At 34.1% G+C, this 18328-nt stretch overlaps 1 protein-coding gene across 4 annotated transcripts in view; it reads right to left on the bottom strand.

The window, feature by feature from the left end:
• The window catches only part of RTTN (rotatin), a 216018-nt gene that overhangs the window by 31128 nt on the left and 166562 nt on the right, over positions 1–18328 (bottom strand). For 2 of the 4 annotated variants that reach the window (XR_011966004.1, XM_072604121.1), the window contains exons 36-40: positions 16108–16303; positions 14124–14214; positions 9395–9548; positions 7699–7836; positions 873–1084 (exon numbers count right to left, since the gene is read on the bottom strand). Coding sequence is in view for 3 of the 4 variants with exons in the window: in XM_072604121.1 (XP_072460222.1) it covers positions 873–1084; positions 7699–7836; positions 9395–9548; positions 14124–14214; positions 16108–16303 (791 nt within the window). In the remaining variant the exon portion in view is untranslated. Of the gene's footprint in view, positions 1–872; positions 1085–3102; positions 3207–3230; positions 4584–7698; positions 7837–9394; positions 9549–14123; positions 14215–16107; positions 16304–18328 lie in introns of those variants that run through there. The other 2 variants (XM_072604122.1, XM_072604124.1) reach the window with 2 other exon arrangements.

Below are 18328 nucleotides of genomic sequence, written 5' to 3'. Positions count from 1 at the left end.
TGAAGCAAAAGCCCCTGGAATAGCAGTGCTCCTTGGGTTACCTGCCCTGTTTCCTGGTCTCCCTAGTCATCATCCAAGGACAACAACTTCTATAGAGACTGCATCACCATGACCACTATGGACAGGTAGGTAAAATCAAGAGGTCCAGGAATAGCATCACCACCCCCTACCACCAATGGCCCTGCTTCTAATCTGATCCCACAGCCATAGTCCATGGAAGTAATCTTGAAGATCTGACCTGGCAGCTGCCTCTGTGCTGTCCCCTCCCCCCCACTTCTTCAGCAGCCACAGCAACAGAACCCAGAAAAGAAACTGCTTGTCACTAAAGTCCCTGGCATGGCAAAATGGTTCTACTTCAGAAAAGATACGGTTTAATTAATGGAAATGATGCTAAAAATGCATTATCATCTGCCTTGTTGCTATACCCTAAAGACCACTAGACTTTGCCATCTGACTTCTAGCTGAAATCTCCTATATGTGTGTATTGCCTTATAGCACTGTTTAATTTCAATCAAAACAATGACCATATCTATTATACATTTCAGTGACACTGAATGCATTTCAAAAATTATTTATGATGAACAAAATTTGAGGTTAATGTTTTAAGGGTGTTAATGTTTTAAGGGTATAAGAGTATACAATAAGATCAAAACAGTAAGTTGGACTTATATGGGTCAATTTACATGCAGAAGTACCAAGTCCATGTCTTTATACATATATACACATACACTTATAAATTACTTACTAAGGTCACAGATACTAAATAAAAGTTATATTTCTGTATTTTTCCTTATAGTAACAATATTTTATAAACATAAATACAGTGAAGATAACTACTTTATGGAGTAATTAACAACAAGGAAAAGAGATACCTCAAGAATAACTTTAAAAAGTCGATTTACAGATTCCTTATTTCCATCATCTGCATCAAGAAGTGAAGCCATTGTTGGACTGTGGCTTGAACTTTGTTTCTCTGATAAACACTTCTTCCCTTCTTCAGTCAGGAGAATAGACAGGAATTGCATGCAGGCAGTATAGAGTTTAGGGTATGTGGTAGAAAAGCTCACACATTTGCAAACAGTATCTAAAAGGTAAACGGAGTTCAGATGTAAATTTTTAGATACTCCTCAAATTAAAACAGTGAAATAAGCAAATTGATCAGGGAATTAAAAATAGTACAATGTAATATTTCTAAGGAGAGAAAAAAATCTTACAGTGCATGTTACATATTTAACTTTTAATGATAGCGAATAAATAAAAATGTTCATTATTAAGTCAGTTTTATTAAAATAAATAGCAAAACCATTAAACCTTTATAACCTACAGAATTTTCTTTAGGTGCCCACATGTGTATCTGCATTATATAATGCCTGGCAGACTAATATGCACATAGTACAGTAAGTATTCAATTTTCTAAAAAAAAATTTACACATATCAATAATAAATATTAGTCTTGTTATTTATGATAAAGAATTAGAATAAATAAAAACTAATCATAATAACAGTAATTATAACAGCTTGCAAATAGTATTTAAAGGTTTATAAAATAGTTTTCTCACAAAAATCCTGTTAGATAGCAGGGAAGAATTTCTATCCCTATTATTTATTTATTATAATCACTATTTATTTAACAGGTTAAGCAACTTGTCTAGGGTCACACAACTAAATATTAGAATCAAAAATCAAAGGTCATCTGATTCTATGTATTATGCTTTCTCAACTATATCACACTGTCTCTAACAAAAGTCTTTCAGAAAATAGTTTGCATATTTGCAAATCATTAATCCTTAGGGTTTGCCTGATGTGCCCAATTCCATCATCCTCCAGACACTAACTTCAGTCACCTAGAACTCCACATAGCCTGGCTGGCTTTCTCTATTATATCCTGTTCAGAATACCTATCTCTGGCCACAGGGCTTGCTTTGCCCCTGTCTGTGGAACCTGAGCCTGTTCCTTCAACCTCTCCTACTTTCCAGACACAGTTGCCTGACACTCAGACAACACCTAGAAATGAACCTCTGTGGACAATGAAAATCTACGTGGACTCAATCTTCAATGATTAACATACTCCCTCTCAGTTCACCCTGTATATATCTTGTTTATATATGGTTGTTTACGTGTTGTCTCTCCCATTAGAATGAGAGCCCCTTAAGAGTAGAGAGTTTTTTTGGCCTTTCTTTATTTTCCCAGGGCTTAATATAGTAGCTTCTACATAAAAGGCGCTTAATAAATGCTAGCTGACTTGACTTAAATATATGCAAGGTATATTATACATATGTATACATATTATAATTTAGAGGCAGCAAGGTGCTGGAGTGGATTGTATGATGAGGTTGAAGTCAGGAAGACGAATTCAAATCTTGCTTCAGATACAAGCTATGTAATTCTGGGCCAGTCATTTAACCTCTCATTCTCAGTTTCTTCATCTGCAAAATGGATATAATAATAACATCTATCGTTTTTCTTCATATGTCAACATTTATTATTTAAGATCAACAACAGATTATGAAGGGGGTGGGGGGCCTAAGGAAGAGGGAAGAAGGCAGGAGACGGAAATGAGAGCCTCTCATCTGTGTCTGCTCTAGACGGGGTTGATCCTGATTGGTCCAGGGTATGCAACGAAGCAGACAGTAAGATGGAGTTCCAGGGGGTCCAGGTTTAAGAAAACTTTGGGAGTGGCCAGTTACACATCCAACCAGAGGTGGGGGCTGGGATTCTCCTTGGATCAGCAGCACTGCTTCCTTTAAGGAACTGAAGCATAGTGATGTTCCATCTCACTTATTTCAGCTCTTATAAAATATTCTTGTAGTTAAAGTCTTTGTGCTAAAGAAGTCTTTCATTGTCTTTCTAACTTTTACTTTGCTTCTAGTTTCTTTGAATATGCATCCAACTTGTAGGCTACCTGCTCAAGAGCTGCTGCTTGCTCCTAGATTAAAGTGATCTGATCCAGATAAGGCTGAAGTGCTGCATATTTCTGGTTAATGGCCTTTAGCTATCTACTTATGTTTACTGCAATATCTTTTATTTCTAGATACTCCAAGCTAGTCAGTTTGTTCATATTTTCCAGAAGTTTACAATCTTCCCTGGTGGCTGTCAGCTCACCTGTCAGGTAGTGGTCATTTTGGAGAATATATCCTGGTACAACCTTGTGATGTCTGCCTTGGCAGGCTCCACGGCCTCCTTGGCTGTCTCCACCACAGCACTGTCTAGGCCGGGGAAGGGAGAAAGGAGAAAGGATGTAGGGAAGGGTGGGGATAAAGGAAGAGAGGAGAAGGGGAGAAGAGGGGAGGGAAGGGGACAAGGATGGGGAGAAAAAAGGAAGGATGAAGAGTCTCAGGAGATAAGGGGAGGAGGCAAGGAGTGGTAACATTTATCTTACAGGGCTATTTGAAGACCAAATGATATAACAGATATAAAGCATTTTTGTTCACCTTAAAATGCTAAAGAAATGCTATTATTATTATTATTAAACACTAGCTAATAATATCTGCATCAAGGAAGATGAAAGAGAGATGAAACAAGGGGTAGAGCACTAGAATTGGAATCAAAAAGGCCTGAGATCAAATCTGATTTCCAGAATGTATTAGCTGTGTGGTCCTGGGTAAGTCATTTAATTGTTGTGTGCCTTAGATTCTTCATCTGTAAAATGGGATAATAATAGCACTTACCCCATAGGGTTGTTGTGAGGGCTAAATAAAATATTTGTAAGCACTTTGTAAACCTAACAGTACTACATGAAAGCTATTTATTACAATTATATTAAGAATAACAATTAGTACATACATGATTCTGTTTTTATTTACAATTGAATTATCTAAACTATTGACCTACTTAAACCAAGTTCAGCCACATTACCAAAAATAGCAAGAAAATTTTGGTTTCACAAATATATTTTAAATTTCATATAGTCTGCACATGGCTACAGACAACCAATCTCAGCCAATATTTTATGTAACATTGCTAATAAAGTCATAAAGCCTTACTCAAGCAAAATCTACTAATTCTAAGAAAACTATAGGTTATGATTTGGTCATTTATTTTTCATTTATAGGGATTGCTAATTTTAAACATGCTTTATGCTCTGCCTAGTTCATAAAAGGACTTTAATAATACTAATTAGCCTCATTTTAAACTAATTCACAAACTATTCAAATAATAAGCATTTGTCAATCACTTGTGGGCTAAGTAAGCACAGGGCATACAGAAGCATAAGTGAAATAGTGCCTGCTTATACTTTTGTTGTCCATTCTAGTCTTCAGTTTGTTGAAGTAGCTTCTCATTTACTCACACATGAAGCTCCATCTCCCAACTCTATGTCTTTGTATCAGCTATTCTCAGTGCCTGGAAAGCTCTTCCTGCTAACCTCCTGACTTCCTTTAAGGCTCAGTTCCAAATCTACCTTCCATAAGAGGCCTTTCTCCATCACCCAGTTGCTATTATCTTGTCCCTCAAAAGCTATCTTAAACCTATTCTGTATTTAACTTCCATCTATTGACTTACATATATGTTGTCTCCCCATTAGAATGTAAGCTTCCTGAGAGCTGGGACTATTGTTTTTCTTTGGATTTCCAGTTTCACAGTCCCTAGCAAATAGAAAGTATGTCATAAAAGCTTGTTGACTGACTGATCACTATTTTTACATATTGGCACTTTTAATTATGGTACAAGGCTTTCTTTAGGTCACATTCTGTAACAATTATTATCAACAAAATCCTAATTAATGAATCTGCTTGTTGTTCTAAATACAGACTATTTAGACACATACATAAAAGTAATAATAAAAAAACCTCATAGACTACATCAATCACAATAAGTAATAAAATGTGCTAAGGAAATTATTGTGATCTGGTCAGATTCCAGAATTCAAGGCTCCACATTTTAACAGGAACATTGACAAAGTGGAGTACATCCATCATGTCATAGCCTTGATGATAAGAGGACTTTGAAATTATGCCATATAAACATCAGCTGAAGGAATGTGAATATTGAACCTATAAAAAAGACTATTTGAAATTTATCTATAATAATAAGAATCACTGACATTTGTATAGTGCTTCATAGTTCATGAAGCACTTTACAGACATTATCTCGATTTTTCAATAGAACTTCATCAGGTAGGCAGTGTAGAAATTATTATTCCTATTTGGAAAAAAAAAAGGCAAAAAGGGCAAATTGACCTAAGATCATGGAACACTATTGTTCTGGTTCCAAACCTGTGTTCTTTTCACTAAACCATTTTCACTTAACCAGTTGTTAGGCATGTTTGACTTTTTGTGACCCTGTGGACCATAGTCCTCCACTATCTCCCAAACTCTGTCCAAGCTCATGTTCATCGTTTCCATGACACTATCTATCCATCTCATCCTCTTCCATCCCCTTCTCCTTTTGCCTTTAATCTTTTCCAGCATCAGAGTATTTTTGAATGAGTCGTGTCTCCTCATTATATGGACAAAGCATTTAAGCTTCAGCTTCAGTATTTGTCCTTCCAATGAATAGTCAAGGTTAATTTTTTTTAAGTATTGACTGATTTGAGAGTCCAAGAAATTCTCAAAAGTCTTCTCCAGCACCACAATTCAAAAGCATCAGTTCTACTCACAGGAACACATTACTACCAGAAAACTATAGCTCTATCCATACAGACCTTTGTTGGCAAAGTGATGTCTCTGCTTTTTACAATGCTATCCAAATTTGCCATAGCTTTCCTTCCAAGAAGAAAGTGTCTTTTAATTTCCTGGCTGCATCTATCATATGCAGTGATCTTTGATCCCTAAGATATAAAACCTGATACTGCTTCCATTTCTTCTCCCTCTATTTGCCAGGAAGTAATAGGAGCAGATGCCATCATCACTAAACCATAACTACCTTTAAATATTTTAAGGGCTATCATGTAGAAGAAGAATTAAGACTATTCTAGTTGCCTGATCCCCTTAATGCTACTACCTTCCCACTAAGATATCTCTAGTTAATCCTATAAAAATTTTGTTTGCATGCTAATTCCCCTTTCTGACTATAAGCTCCTTGAAATCAAGGCCTGTTTTTGCCTTTCTTTGAATCCACAGCTCTTAGAACAGAACTTGGTACAAGGTAAGCGCTTAATAAATGCCTGTTGACTTGACTTGTTCCAGAGGACAGAACTAAAACTAATGGGTAGGCATTACAGGAAGACAGAGTTCAATTAAATATAATGAAACTTCCTAAGAATTGGAGCTGTCCAAAACTAAATTGTGTTGCCTTAGAACAAGGGTTCTTAATCATTTTTGTATCATGGATTCCTTTGGCATTCTGGTGAAGATTTTAAACCCTTTCTCAGGCTAATGTTTTTAAAAGCATAACATAAAGCAGTAAGATTACAAAGGAAATCAATTTTACTAAAATAAAGTTATCAAAATACATTTTTTAAAAACCAAGGTCATAGATCCCAGGTTAGGAACCCTTGCCTTGAAAGGCAGTAGATCTTTCTTCCTCCTACAACCAAGGAACATGTTTAAGCAGAAACTAAATGACTACCTGTCCAGATAGATAACCTAAGAGTTCTTTCCAATTCTTTAATTCTTTGATTATGCTTTTATGTAAGTAAGTTATACTTAACATTTTCCTCAGTCAAGAGATAAATTAACATTCTGAAACTGGGGGAAAATATGCCAGTCATACAGATTAATTTTAACTGTTAAATTTGATTCTGTACTAAAACAATTTATATAGATTCCAAATATACAATTTTCTACCAGAAGCAATGGAGTAAGACACCTTTTCGCAGGCCAATAGGCAGTTTAGCATCTCCTATTATCATCTACCTGAAATGGCTGGAGAAAGTGAGATTTGTCTTCTATGAACAGATGGATTAACTGTTCTAAATTAGAGGCCCAACTTAATATCACTGTTTCTACAAGAAGCACACAAGATTTTTCCAATATATAAAATTCCAATATGTTAAAAAATAAAAGAAAATTACAGACTTTTTTAGGAGTAACTTTCAATAACAGAAATCCCTAATGGAGATTCAAGTATAACCATAACAATGACAAGAATGTCGATAGTTTTATTTCTTGCTTTATCCCTTAATATTCCAATTCTAAATCACACTCCACTATCACTGGCAGATATACAGAATCTTCAGAACAACAAAATAACTGACTGAAAGGTAAAAAAAAATTTAATCAAAGCAACCACTAGTTATCATAGAAATATAAAAGCTCAGTTACTTTAAAAATCATTCAATATGATATCCTGTTGAATTATCATTCAATTTTAACAATTTATGCGAATATTATTGTGTTGAAATCTACTCAAAAGTTAAAAGCAAAAACATTACCAACTGAAAACTAAAATTATGAAAGGGTCAAATACAGCATTCATTTTACTTTGTCATCTAAGTACTTTTATACTCATTATTACAAGGGAATTCTAATAAAATTCCAGCAATGAATGACTAAATTTGCCTTTGCTAATGTTGTCTTATAAGTTCTGCTCTTAAGTTAGATCGCAAACTGTTCCAGAAAGGTACCCCTCTCTTCTGCCTTTTTATAACAATAACAGAAGTTTAAATGCACATCGTGAACTCAATATATAAACATAAATTATACATATAAATATACAAAACTGCTAGATTGTGGATTACTTTCTCTCAAGTACTCAATAAAAAGTATCCTTATCTACTGTTAGCAGGAAAATTCAAAATCATTTAAAAGCTGTTGTTACCAATGATCGTTGGCCAACCCTTTGCCAGAGCTTCTGTTACAGATGGAAGTGAGGACTGACTAGTTTTCCTCAGTAATGTAGCCAGGAGGTTAAATATGTCAATCCATGACTGATAAAATGCATGTCTTAATTCAGTATCTGTAAAATCAAATTCAGAAATTTCAATCAAGTAGTATTCTAAATATGCCACATGACCACAAAAGCCTCATTAAATTTTAAATAAAAAGTTAGGCACTTGTCAACTGCAGAAAAATGTTAAAGCAGCTCAGTTCCAAATGCATTTCAATTAGCTTTTCCTTTGTATTTCTGCTTTGAAAAAGAATGCTTTTTGTCAGGAATTTTCAAAGCACTTTAAAAATTAATAACTATATTGTTGCTAGACATAAGTTACTGAAAATAAAGATCAGCATAAAAATACAAATAATACAAATGTGCCTTAACTATAATGGAAAAAAGATGTAGCAAGGTAATTAAACAGTGATTCAAAGTTACCTCTGTATAATATATTACAAAGTTCTTTAGTTATTTGATATACTTGTGCTAAAATGCTGAAAAATATCTAACTCATGAAAAATATGAAGACAGGTCAAGCAGGCTAAAAAGAGACCTGGCTCTTCCCTTACACCTCAGGTCCTTCTAGTGCTAATTCTGGTGTGTGGTGGTAGTAATCCTTAGGTCTTATCAGCAAATTGGGAAGGGCCTTAATTAAAGTATTCAGAGTCTGGCTGAACAGTGCCTTGTTTCACAATTTGTAATGGTTATATCCCTGGTAAGGAAAAGAGGAAATTATGTCCTCTTGGTGTTTTTCTCCAAATGTTTTTATTTATTTTTAAATTTATTTTTGATCCCACCAAAATCTGGGATTTCATTGGTATAGGCAATTTCAGGTGAGAAAAATCCCTCTCTCAACTGCTCTTGAGATACTAGCTACTCTTCTACAATTTATGGTATTCCAGAATTTCCTCAGGCACTGAGAAATTATGTGATTTGCCCAGGATGCCAGCATGTGTCCTAGGTCTTCCTGACTCAGAGGCTTCTTAGTCTCTTCTAAGACAGTCACTGGTTCTCTCTTCCCCAGAAGACTTCCTTTAAAATTCAGCATGCATATAAATTCCAAAGAAACACAGACAGAATCAACACAAAGGCTTTATTTGTACAATATTACAACCAACTATCTTTATCAAATAAATATTTTATCTGTTATTTAGCATAATGTTTAATTTTTTTTTTTTTTAAATCATGCCTTTTCCAATCTAGAAAAATATAGATGTTGCCAATAAAGGGTCATGAACAACTTCAATTAGATCACTTGTTTCCAGTGTACCCAAAGTTTCTTTAGCTGGTGATAGTCCCAGGCCCTAACTGAGAAAACATATTCCGAGGACTGTAGAAATCATGTTACACTCTAGGAGTCAACAGTACCTAAAGGCTACTTGTTCCTATTGATACCATGTACACTTCCTTTCTTCAGCTGTAAAATTACATTGACTTTCCTTGAACTCTCACTTTCCTAAATCCATTTAAATTCATCTAGATGACTAAACAAGTTTAAAAAAAAACTTTCTAAATATTAGCAAGGAATAAAATAAATAAGCAAATCTATAGAGAACTATCGAGTACAAAATAAGCCTGAATTAATCTTCCTGGATCAATACTACCCTCTTTCTCTGGACTAGAAACCAAAAACTGACATTACCAAAGTCGTCTTTAGTGCACATGGTAAGGACTGTGAAGATCTTTTCCAACAGAGGTTTCAGTAGCTCATCCTGGTTTACAAGGCTGGGATCTATCAATAAACATGACATGAAAAGTCTAGACAGAGAACAGAAATACTCCAGTAGGAATGAAACCTGTTGAATGAAAACAAGCAAGAAACAGAATGAATCATAGGACTGAGCTGGAAAGCACATAAGAGATGATCTACCTCAACGCTTTTTTACAGTTGAAAAACTGGGAATAACATAAGTTGTGACTTGTCATATATACAATACATAAGAAAGCCAGAAACCAAGCTCCTTTGATTCAAACTCCAAAGTTCCTCTCTAAAATAGTGCACTTTAAAACACATTTAAATGAAAATTGTCATTTCCCCTGCCCCAAGCAAGAAAATATTATTCCTTAGTAAAGTCAGAATATATGGAACTATCCTAAATTATAAAAAATAGAGGAACCTAGGCAAGCATCAAGCTTGAGTACATGGAAGGCAGAAACACTTCAGACTTGACATATTACTAGGATGACATTAATAGCAATATTAACATAATGGTTAATTCGTGACAGCAAGTGCTCAAGTCTGTTTTCAATGCTACAGTTTAATGAAAACACACGTGTGTATATATAGACACTTCTGAGATATCAGCACTTGAACAAAAAAGGAACTATAAATTATAGGGCTCAAGGGTAGAGTGTTATGGACTCTTCTGGGGAAATTCAAATCTATTAACATTATCAATTAATGAGCTCACATTCTTCCAATACCATACATTACATGAATAACATACATTATGACATCGTCACAGTTTGGCTTACTGTTAGGTACAGCAATTCATAAACTTTATAGTTTGCTTTTCCTTCCTCATGAATTGATTTACAGTATTATTCATATCTTCTATTTATATTTCATAAGATTCATATTCTGAAGCCTCATTATGCTATGTGGGCTGTTACTCTGATGGTGGTATTCAGTTCAAAGTTACATACGGAACATAAGCTATTATGTGTCTTATTAAGCTAGAATGGCTTTGGGTACAGGCCTACCAGTGGAATAGATGTATAATGTCCTAGGATGAGTCTAAGTTTGGACAGGCTCATCACCTGAGAACTGCCCATAAGATATTGAACTTTTAAAGCTGGTGAAACTCATGAAGATCACTTCTACTAAGTTGCAGAGGGGAAGCCTTGTGATCTGCACTGGGAAGCATCTATGCTGATGAAATAAAAGATCCCTGAAATGCTGAAATAAGTAATACTAGTCCAAAGGTCAGATTTCTGACAACTTCAACCATCCACAACACAGACATAAACATGGAAGTGAAAAAAGTACCTCAAGGAAAATTGTTTTCACCAAATTCAGAACTTTTATTTCTTAGAAGGAACATTAAATAACATTCAAACACTTGATCAGACAACTGTGGTAAGGCAATACATGAATTACATAGAAGATCTTAAAAAAAATCCTACAAACGAAACATAAAAATGTAGCAAGAACAGAAAGGGCACTGCACTGAAAGTCAGCAGACAATAGTGCCTTCCACAACTAAGATTTTAAAACTATCACAAATTATAAAAGGAAAAGAGTCTGTGCCATTTCCTACAGGGGCAAACAACCTCATATATACATGAATGTCAAAAAGGTACGAGGATCTCATTCTATATGTAGCAGAGTGCTCTTCAGCAAAGTCCTGCTCTGATACACAGAGGCCACAAATTTAGAGCTGGAAGGGACTCAGTGGTCATCTATCCCAACTTCCTCATTTTGTAGATAAGAAATCTGAGACCAGAAAGACCATAACTCATACTGCAATAAGTAACAGGTCTTTGACTCCAAATCCAACACTCTTTCTATCGCCCTGTACTTCCATTCCTACAAACTCTATCAAAGGAGCATGAGATTTACTGGTTATACCTAACTAGAAATAAAGACTTGGTTTTCGGCCTCATTTGAGGGTTGATCTAGCTAAGTGTGGGTGACCAGTGGGCTGGCCACCAGCGCATTTACTCTGGCCAGCAATTCATGAAACTCTCTAAGATGTATGAGAAGGGATTACATTCTTATTTATGGGTATAATAACTGAAGTTCATAATGATGACCCTTAATTATCAAGAAAAGGACATATTATGTTCAGAATGTTCTATTCTATAACTTCTTAAAGAATATCTTAAATATATTTTTTACAAGATTGCCATAAAAAGCTAAACTAAAAAAAAAAGTATTGGGCTTGAAGGTAGGAGCTTCAGTTTGGAAAATGTGCTTGTATAGATCATCTAATCTCCTATGAATTATCTATAGATGAAGAATCGCTACATTGTTATTTCTTGTTCTAAGCAACACCAAAGAGATAATTTTTACTTTCCTTTCCCAGTCAACATTTATTGATTCTAATAAGCACAAAATAATATATCAGATATGCATATACTGGATACTTTAAGTAAGAAAATATGCCATAGTGAAAGAAAAGTTATAGGAATAAAAACATAACACACATCTTAAATTAGTACCAATGACTGAGTCATTAATTCAGATCAGTTTAATTTTAGCTGACCACTTTGAAATATTTTGTGTTCCCTAGCCCCCACCTTAAACACGGTTCCCCACCTCCAATTTGTAGCTGGTCACAGATGTCATGTCTTATGAGTGCCTTTTAGATCAGGATATTGATTCCACAGTTTAACTACTTGTGAAATACAAAGATTTTTATTAAATGATAATAAAGTTTGGCACCAAAAATAGACCACTGCATTTGCTATTTCCCCCCTAAAAAATAAGTGTAAATAGTATTAATGTTGCCATTAAGATCATTCGAGCGATATTTCAAAATATTACTTTGTCCACTAAGTATTACAGTTTGATAATCAGAGCTGTTTTGCTTAGTTTTTAGAATTCTTTATGAAGTAACTTAGTGAAATTATAAAATGAAATTTGATATATATAACCATTTCCTATATCATAATTATTGTTCTTTTGAAGCTCCACATTTCTTTGTATATAATTAAAGCAGCTTTGGAACAAAATTCGAACAATTTATTAGCTACTAACATATTCACCAGCACTTCCTATATTGCTACACCAACGTATTATGCTTTAAAGGTCTGTAATTTAGTGTTATAATGTTAATTTTAGACGATGTCAGAGAGTATTAGAAGCACAAATGATAACAGTACCAACTGTGGTGAAAACTTTTAGAAACATATTTGGGGTTCTTTGACTTTTTTTTAATCTAGAGTGTATGTAGTAAGTTCATAATAACTTCCAATAGCCTGGACATAACAAACCTAATGCTCAGTAGGTCACTAGGAAAAGAGACAAGCAAACTGCATTAAATGTGCATGCTGCAAGTTGTAAAGGAATAAGAAAAATCCTCATTTTTATGGCTTTTCTTACTGGGGGTATCTGGGGCCATTTATGAAATAAATACTTATTAAATAGTAATTAAATAATTGAATAAAAAGTCAATTATTAAGCGCAGTTCAATGTCAAACTGAGGGCTATCAATACAAATACAAAAACCAGACTTTTCCCTATGTGGTGAGGAGTTGGAGGAACTAGGATATGTGAAGGTACTATTGAGACATCCAGGGAACAGGGAGTAAAATGAAGCATGACTGGGGACTGAGTAAAACAGTGGATCAAATAAGACACACAGTTTTCAGGTAGTGAGGCCCCAAGACCAAATTTCTAGTGCTGAAATTATTAAAATCTATACTTTAACTTACTTGTAGATATTAACTTCAGAGATTTAAAAAACACATAGAGAGAAAATGAGATAAAGTACGACAATTTTTAAAAGCATGCACCTATTAACTTTTGAAAATGAACACAATTCAGAGTCAAAATTTTAATGCACTCCATTTACATGAAAACATACATAACACCTACAGAGATGACATAGTCCAAACAACTTATTTTCAGATAAGGAAACAGTGTTCTAAAGAAATTAGGTGACTTTGGCTAAGATCATATACTGCTAGGTAGAGCTGGACTAGAATCTAGGTCGCTAAATAAGTTGTTCTTGATAAGGTCTGACTCAGAACAGCTCAGAACAGGGTCAGTATTAGAACAAAATGAGACTCTTGTAGATATATCACTTTTAACAAAATAGTTTGCTTAATAATGGCATAAAAAAGGTACTCTGAAAAGATCTAGTATTGGTTCAGTCCCCAACAGCTATTCTCACCTTCCCAGTTGCCACAGTGGAACAACTGGACAGAACATCCTATTGACTCATGCTACAGTGGAAAGTCTATGAAGCCCATGGAGTCTTGTCTATTGGAGTCTTAGCCATTATACCTTAGGACACTGTGAAGCTAGGTCAATGGGCTGAGCCTTAATTAGCACCCTAACCAATTAAATACTGAGGATTGTTTCACTGCCTTTTTAAAGAAAAACTAGCCTAGGTAGCAGGGACCTTCCAGTCTTCTCAGGTCATGTATATTTAATTTCTTTGCTGTGCAAAGTAAACTACTGCCATGTGTCCCAACCATAGCTGTAGATATTGTTCCTACTACACTATTCCATTACTATTCTCATTATAATAACCATGCTGCCTCATATTTAAGCTAAACCTCTATAAGTCTAAAATTCCATGAAGATTTTATGTAAGGATAATGTTACTAGGTTCCATATGAAAAACACTGTTACCCACCTTCAAACCATCAAATTAAGTAGTAACCACTTGTGATACTTGAGTAAGTAAAAGACAACTCACCTGGGCTTTAACATGTACAACAGGAGCTGAGTAAGACAAGGAGATGCTGAGCTCTTGAATGCATTTCTCCAACAAAGAAACATTAAAAGCCCTAAATGAAGTAGAAAAAAGAAAAGCAATTTAGATAGTTGATGCAGTTTTTCAAAATAGTAATAATTCACACTTTAAAAGTATAAAGAAACTTAAGGGAAAAAGAACAAAAATTAGTATTAACTAGTTCAAGAAAGACCAGAAACTTACAAAATAGACAAAATTAGCACCTGTACAATTTCAAAACAGATTATACGAATACTAGGGAAAGAAACCATGAGATTAACATATAAAACAAAGTATTCCAGAAATGTCCTATGTCCCTTAAAAAAACATTAAAGACAGGCAGAAATTTAAGCCTCCTTACAGAAAGGAAAAGAAAGAAAAGAGAAAATCTAGAGTCTCCTAAAATAAGAATCACATGGATCAGATCAGTCAATCAATCAGCATTCACTAAATTTATCTGACAGGCACTGTAAGACAAATTGAGAACACAGAAAGAAAATATGATATATACTGGGGATGGGGGTAGTAAAAAACATTCACAGATAAGTAAATAAAGACTATATACAAAATAAACACTCAGTAGTAAGAATGCACTGAAAATGAGAGAAATCAGGATGTGATCAGGGTGTTTTTAAAGGATGTGGCATGCATGAACTGTGCCTCAAAGGTAACAAGAAGTTCAAAGAGGCAGAAATAAAGGGCATAAGGGAGTAAGGTGAAACCTGAGTAGAATGAGGAGTAGCTCTACTCTTTTTTCAGTTCTCCATTCCCCCTTATAAGTACTATCTTACTCCATCAGAATATAAATTTCTAAAAGTGAAGGGTTAAGGTGACTCAGATCACAAACCTGGATGACTGGAAGAATGATGGTGCCACTAGCAAAAATAAGGAAATGATAAGAATTGGTGCATTTAGGGGTAAATATAATGAGTTCTGTTTTGGAACTAATGAGTTTAAGATGCATATGGTACATCCATGTGACAGCTTACATGAGAATCTATTTTTAAAAAAAGATAAGCTCTAAAAAAGTAAGAGCTAAATCAAATCACCCAGGAAAGGTATTAAACTAATTAGGAGATTTAGACAAGAAAGATAAAAATAGAAAATAAGATATAACTTACAAAGTACATGGAAGAAAATATTCCCTAAACATTTGCAAGACTTCCAGAAAAACAAAAAAATACAGAATGCTGTTCTACCTAAGTCTCTAATGATTGCCTTTTGACTTGACTACAAACTCTTAACTGGTCCCTCATCTCTTCTTTCGCAATTTATCCTACATATAGCAGTGAGAATGTTCTTCAAAAGTCGTCTTTAGGTATCTACAAGAATTTCCAACTGTCTGGCAAATCCATTAGGCAACCATCCTGCCATCAGCATTACCTGAGTACCATAACAGGTACCATAAAGAAATGAGAATGACCCACTCTTTAGTTTACAGATTAAAAAAACAGGATATATGGAAAAAGTACTTGAGACTAAGCAACATATAAGTACACAAAGACTAATAACATATGGCAAATATTAATCCATTTAAGAGCAGTGGAACTTTTCCCTATGCCTTGACCAGATTGGGGAAATGATTCTTCAAGGATATTTAAAAAGTTGTTAGAATTGTTTGTTTGATTAAACAGCAACTGTTACTCAACAACTGTTTCCCTTGTTTAACCTTGACTATGGGATTTTGTTTTTATTTCTGAATACTATGAATTTAATGAAAACCTTTTCTGAGGAGGGAAATTCCAGTTGGCAGGGATAACTTCTGTTTTAAGTGCCTACTTTAAGTAGGCTTGCTGACTTGACTAAAACTGATGAAAAATGTTCTGAAAGCTAGTTAATAAATTCAAATGAGTCCTGACTAGAAGAAGCATGAGTAAGGTAAAAATTAATCTAGTTCCTTTATACCATCAAATCTATTCATTAAGCTAATAACATTTTAGTCTCATACCCACAGAAAGCCTTTAGGATGCTGGTCTTATGGAATGCAGATATAGTGTTCTTTGGAACAACTATCAGTAGGTTGTCCAAAAGGCTGCACATTGCTGAAAGAAGAGGAGGAGTTACAACACACTGCTTTGACAAAGGAGCAGAAAGGGGAGAATCTTGATGACTTGAAGGTGATGTTGTTGTGGTGTCACTTTGACCTATCATAAAAAGAAAAAAGAACACAAAAATATGGTTAAATTTATTTTCACATATGATCATTTAAAACTTCTCATTTTTAGAGATGGTGCAGCAAAGAGAATGCTGGATTTGGAGTGTGAAAGCCCCCAAGTTCAAATCACACCTCACATATGAACTGAGTAACCCTGGACAAGTCACTTAATCTCTCTCTGCTTAAGTTTCCTCATCTATAAAATGGAGATAATAAGAACACCAGCCTCACAGGGTTGTTGTAATGATACACTAAGATAATGATTGTAAAGCACTTTGAAAACCTCAGCTACGTAATGCTATCTACTATTAGCAGTGGTAGTGACCATTTTTATAACATGTAACTAATTACAATGTATAATTTCCTTATGAAGTAGGAGAGTGACAAATCACCTGTTCACATTTCCAAAAATATGGAAACTGAATTGGTTTATTCAAGTTAGCAAAATGAAGCCATGTTAGTGGTCAAAATGACAGCACATATAATTTGTTATTTGTATTCTGAAGAAAACTCTTTCCCAACTTAAAATTATAAAGCTGAGAGAAAACTGAATATTCTGATTTTTTAAAAAAAGAAAATACAATTCAAGAAATTTGAATGAATCAGAAAAATTTATCCCAGTGGAAAAATTAAAATATTTGCTGATTATGCAGCTTGGTATATTAAACAGAATTCTGGCTTTAAAGCTGAGAAGCATGGAGTGAAATCATGTCTATAACTTATATAGATTTGACAATTCTAAATAAATTTAGTAAATATATTTTCTTGCTACTTTAATGGAGTGGAATTATCCTAATTATTTATGAGGGTCCCAAATTTGATGGAAAACCAATAAACTATCTTATATATTGACATATTATTGGCTTAAAAATTAGTCTTATGTGGGAGTTGGCTGGAAATTATTGCTATCTATATATATTTTGGTTTGGTTTTCAGTTTCTAAACTGGCATAAAGTATTCTAGCCACTATGAAAAATGGTGCAATGGTTTCTCAGTTTAAAAATATGCACATTACCTAACTTCAACAAGGAAGAAAAGCTATTGTTAATTAGAAAGGTAATAACTTTTATCTCCTATATAAAAAATATTTCCTATACAAAAAAAAATTTTTACCTTTAGCTATTACTTTGAGAATATGCTAGCAAATAAATTCAAAATAATTATTTATTACAAGTTTCTAGGATAACTGCAAAACACTATTCTGACATCTACAACACTATGCAAAGATTTTTTTCTCTCAACAAGAGAGCATGTTGTGGTTATTTGGTCAAGTTTAAACCCTAGTATAACTGATCATCTAGTATAAGAATTCTTAGTCTGATTTTTTTTAATATTCTAATAACTAGATTTCAATATAATTAGTTTCCTTTGTAATCCTACATATTTTATTTTAGAATTTAAAAACATCATTCTAAAAAGGGGTTCAGAGACTTAACACTGAAAGTATAAGTAGGTAGCCAGTCATGTGGGGAAAAAGATGAAGTGCTGGCCTTGGAGTCAGGAAGACCTGAATTCAAATCCAGCCTCCGATACTTACTAGCTGTGTGATCCCCTGGGCAAGCACTTAGCACACTGTGTGGCACATAATAAGCACTTACTAAATGTATGTTAACCCAACTTGGCCAGAGTGCCAAAGAGGTCCATGTAGCAAAAAAAAAAAAAAAAAAAAAAAAAAAAAAAAAAAGGTTAATAACACCTCATCTCCTCTAAATGTTGAATGTATGCAAACTCTAAGCACCACACACAACAAAAGAACCATTATGTGAAATGATGAGCTTGTAAAGATGCTATATATCTGCAATTATTGTATTAATTCCACTTCTCTATGTATTTGGCTTTTTTGCATGTGCTACTCTCTATAAAACTCAAGCAATTATATTTCTACAATTTGATGGTTATATTTATCATATCAACACAACTCAAAATGGGAAATTGATTACTAAGCTGCAAGTCAAGAATCCAATGAAAATCCATGAAGAATTAAAAACAAATTATAATTTTTTTTAAAGTTTAT

The sequence above is a fragment of the Notamacropus eugenii genome, chromosome 4 (genome assembly GCF_028372415.1).
Source record: "Notamacropus eugenii isolate mMacEug1 chromosome 4, mMacEug1.pri_v2, whole genome shotgun sequence".
NCBI classification, from domain to species: domain Eukaryota; kingdom Metazoa; phylum Chordata; class Mammalia; order Diprotodontia; family Macropodidae; genus Notamacropus; species Notamacropus eugenii.
This window is presented reverse-complemented; position numbering and strand designations above follow the sequence as displayed.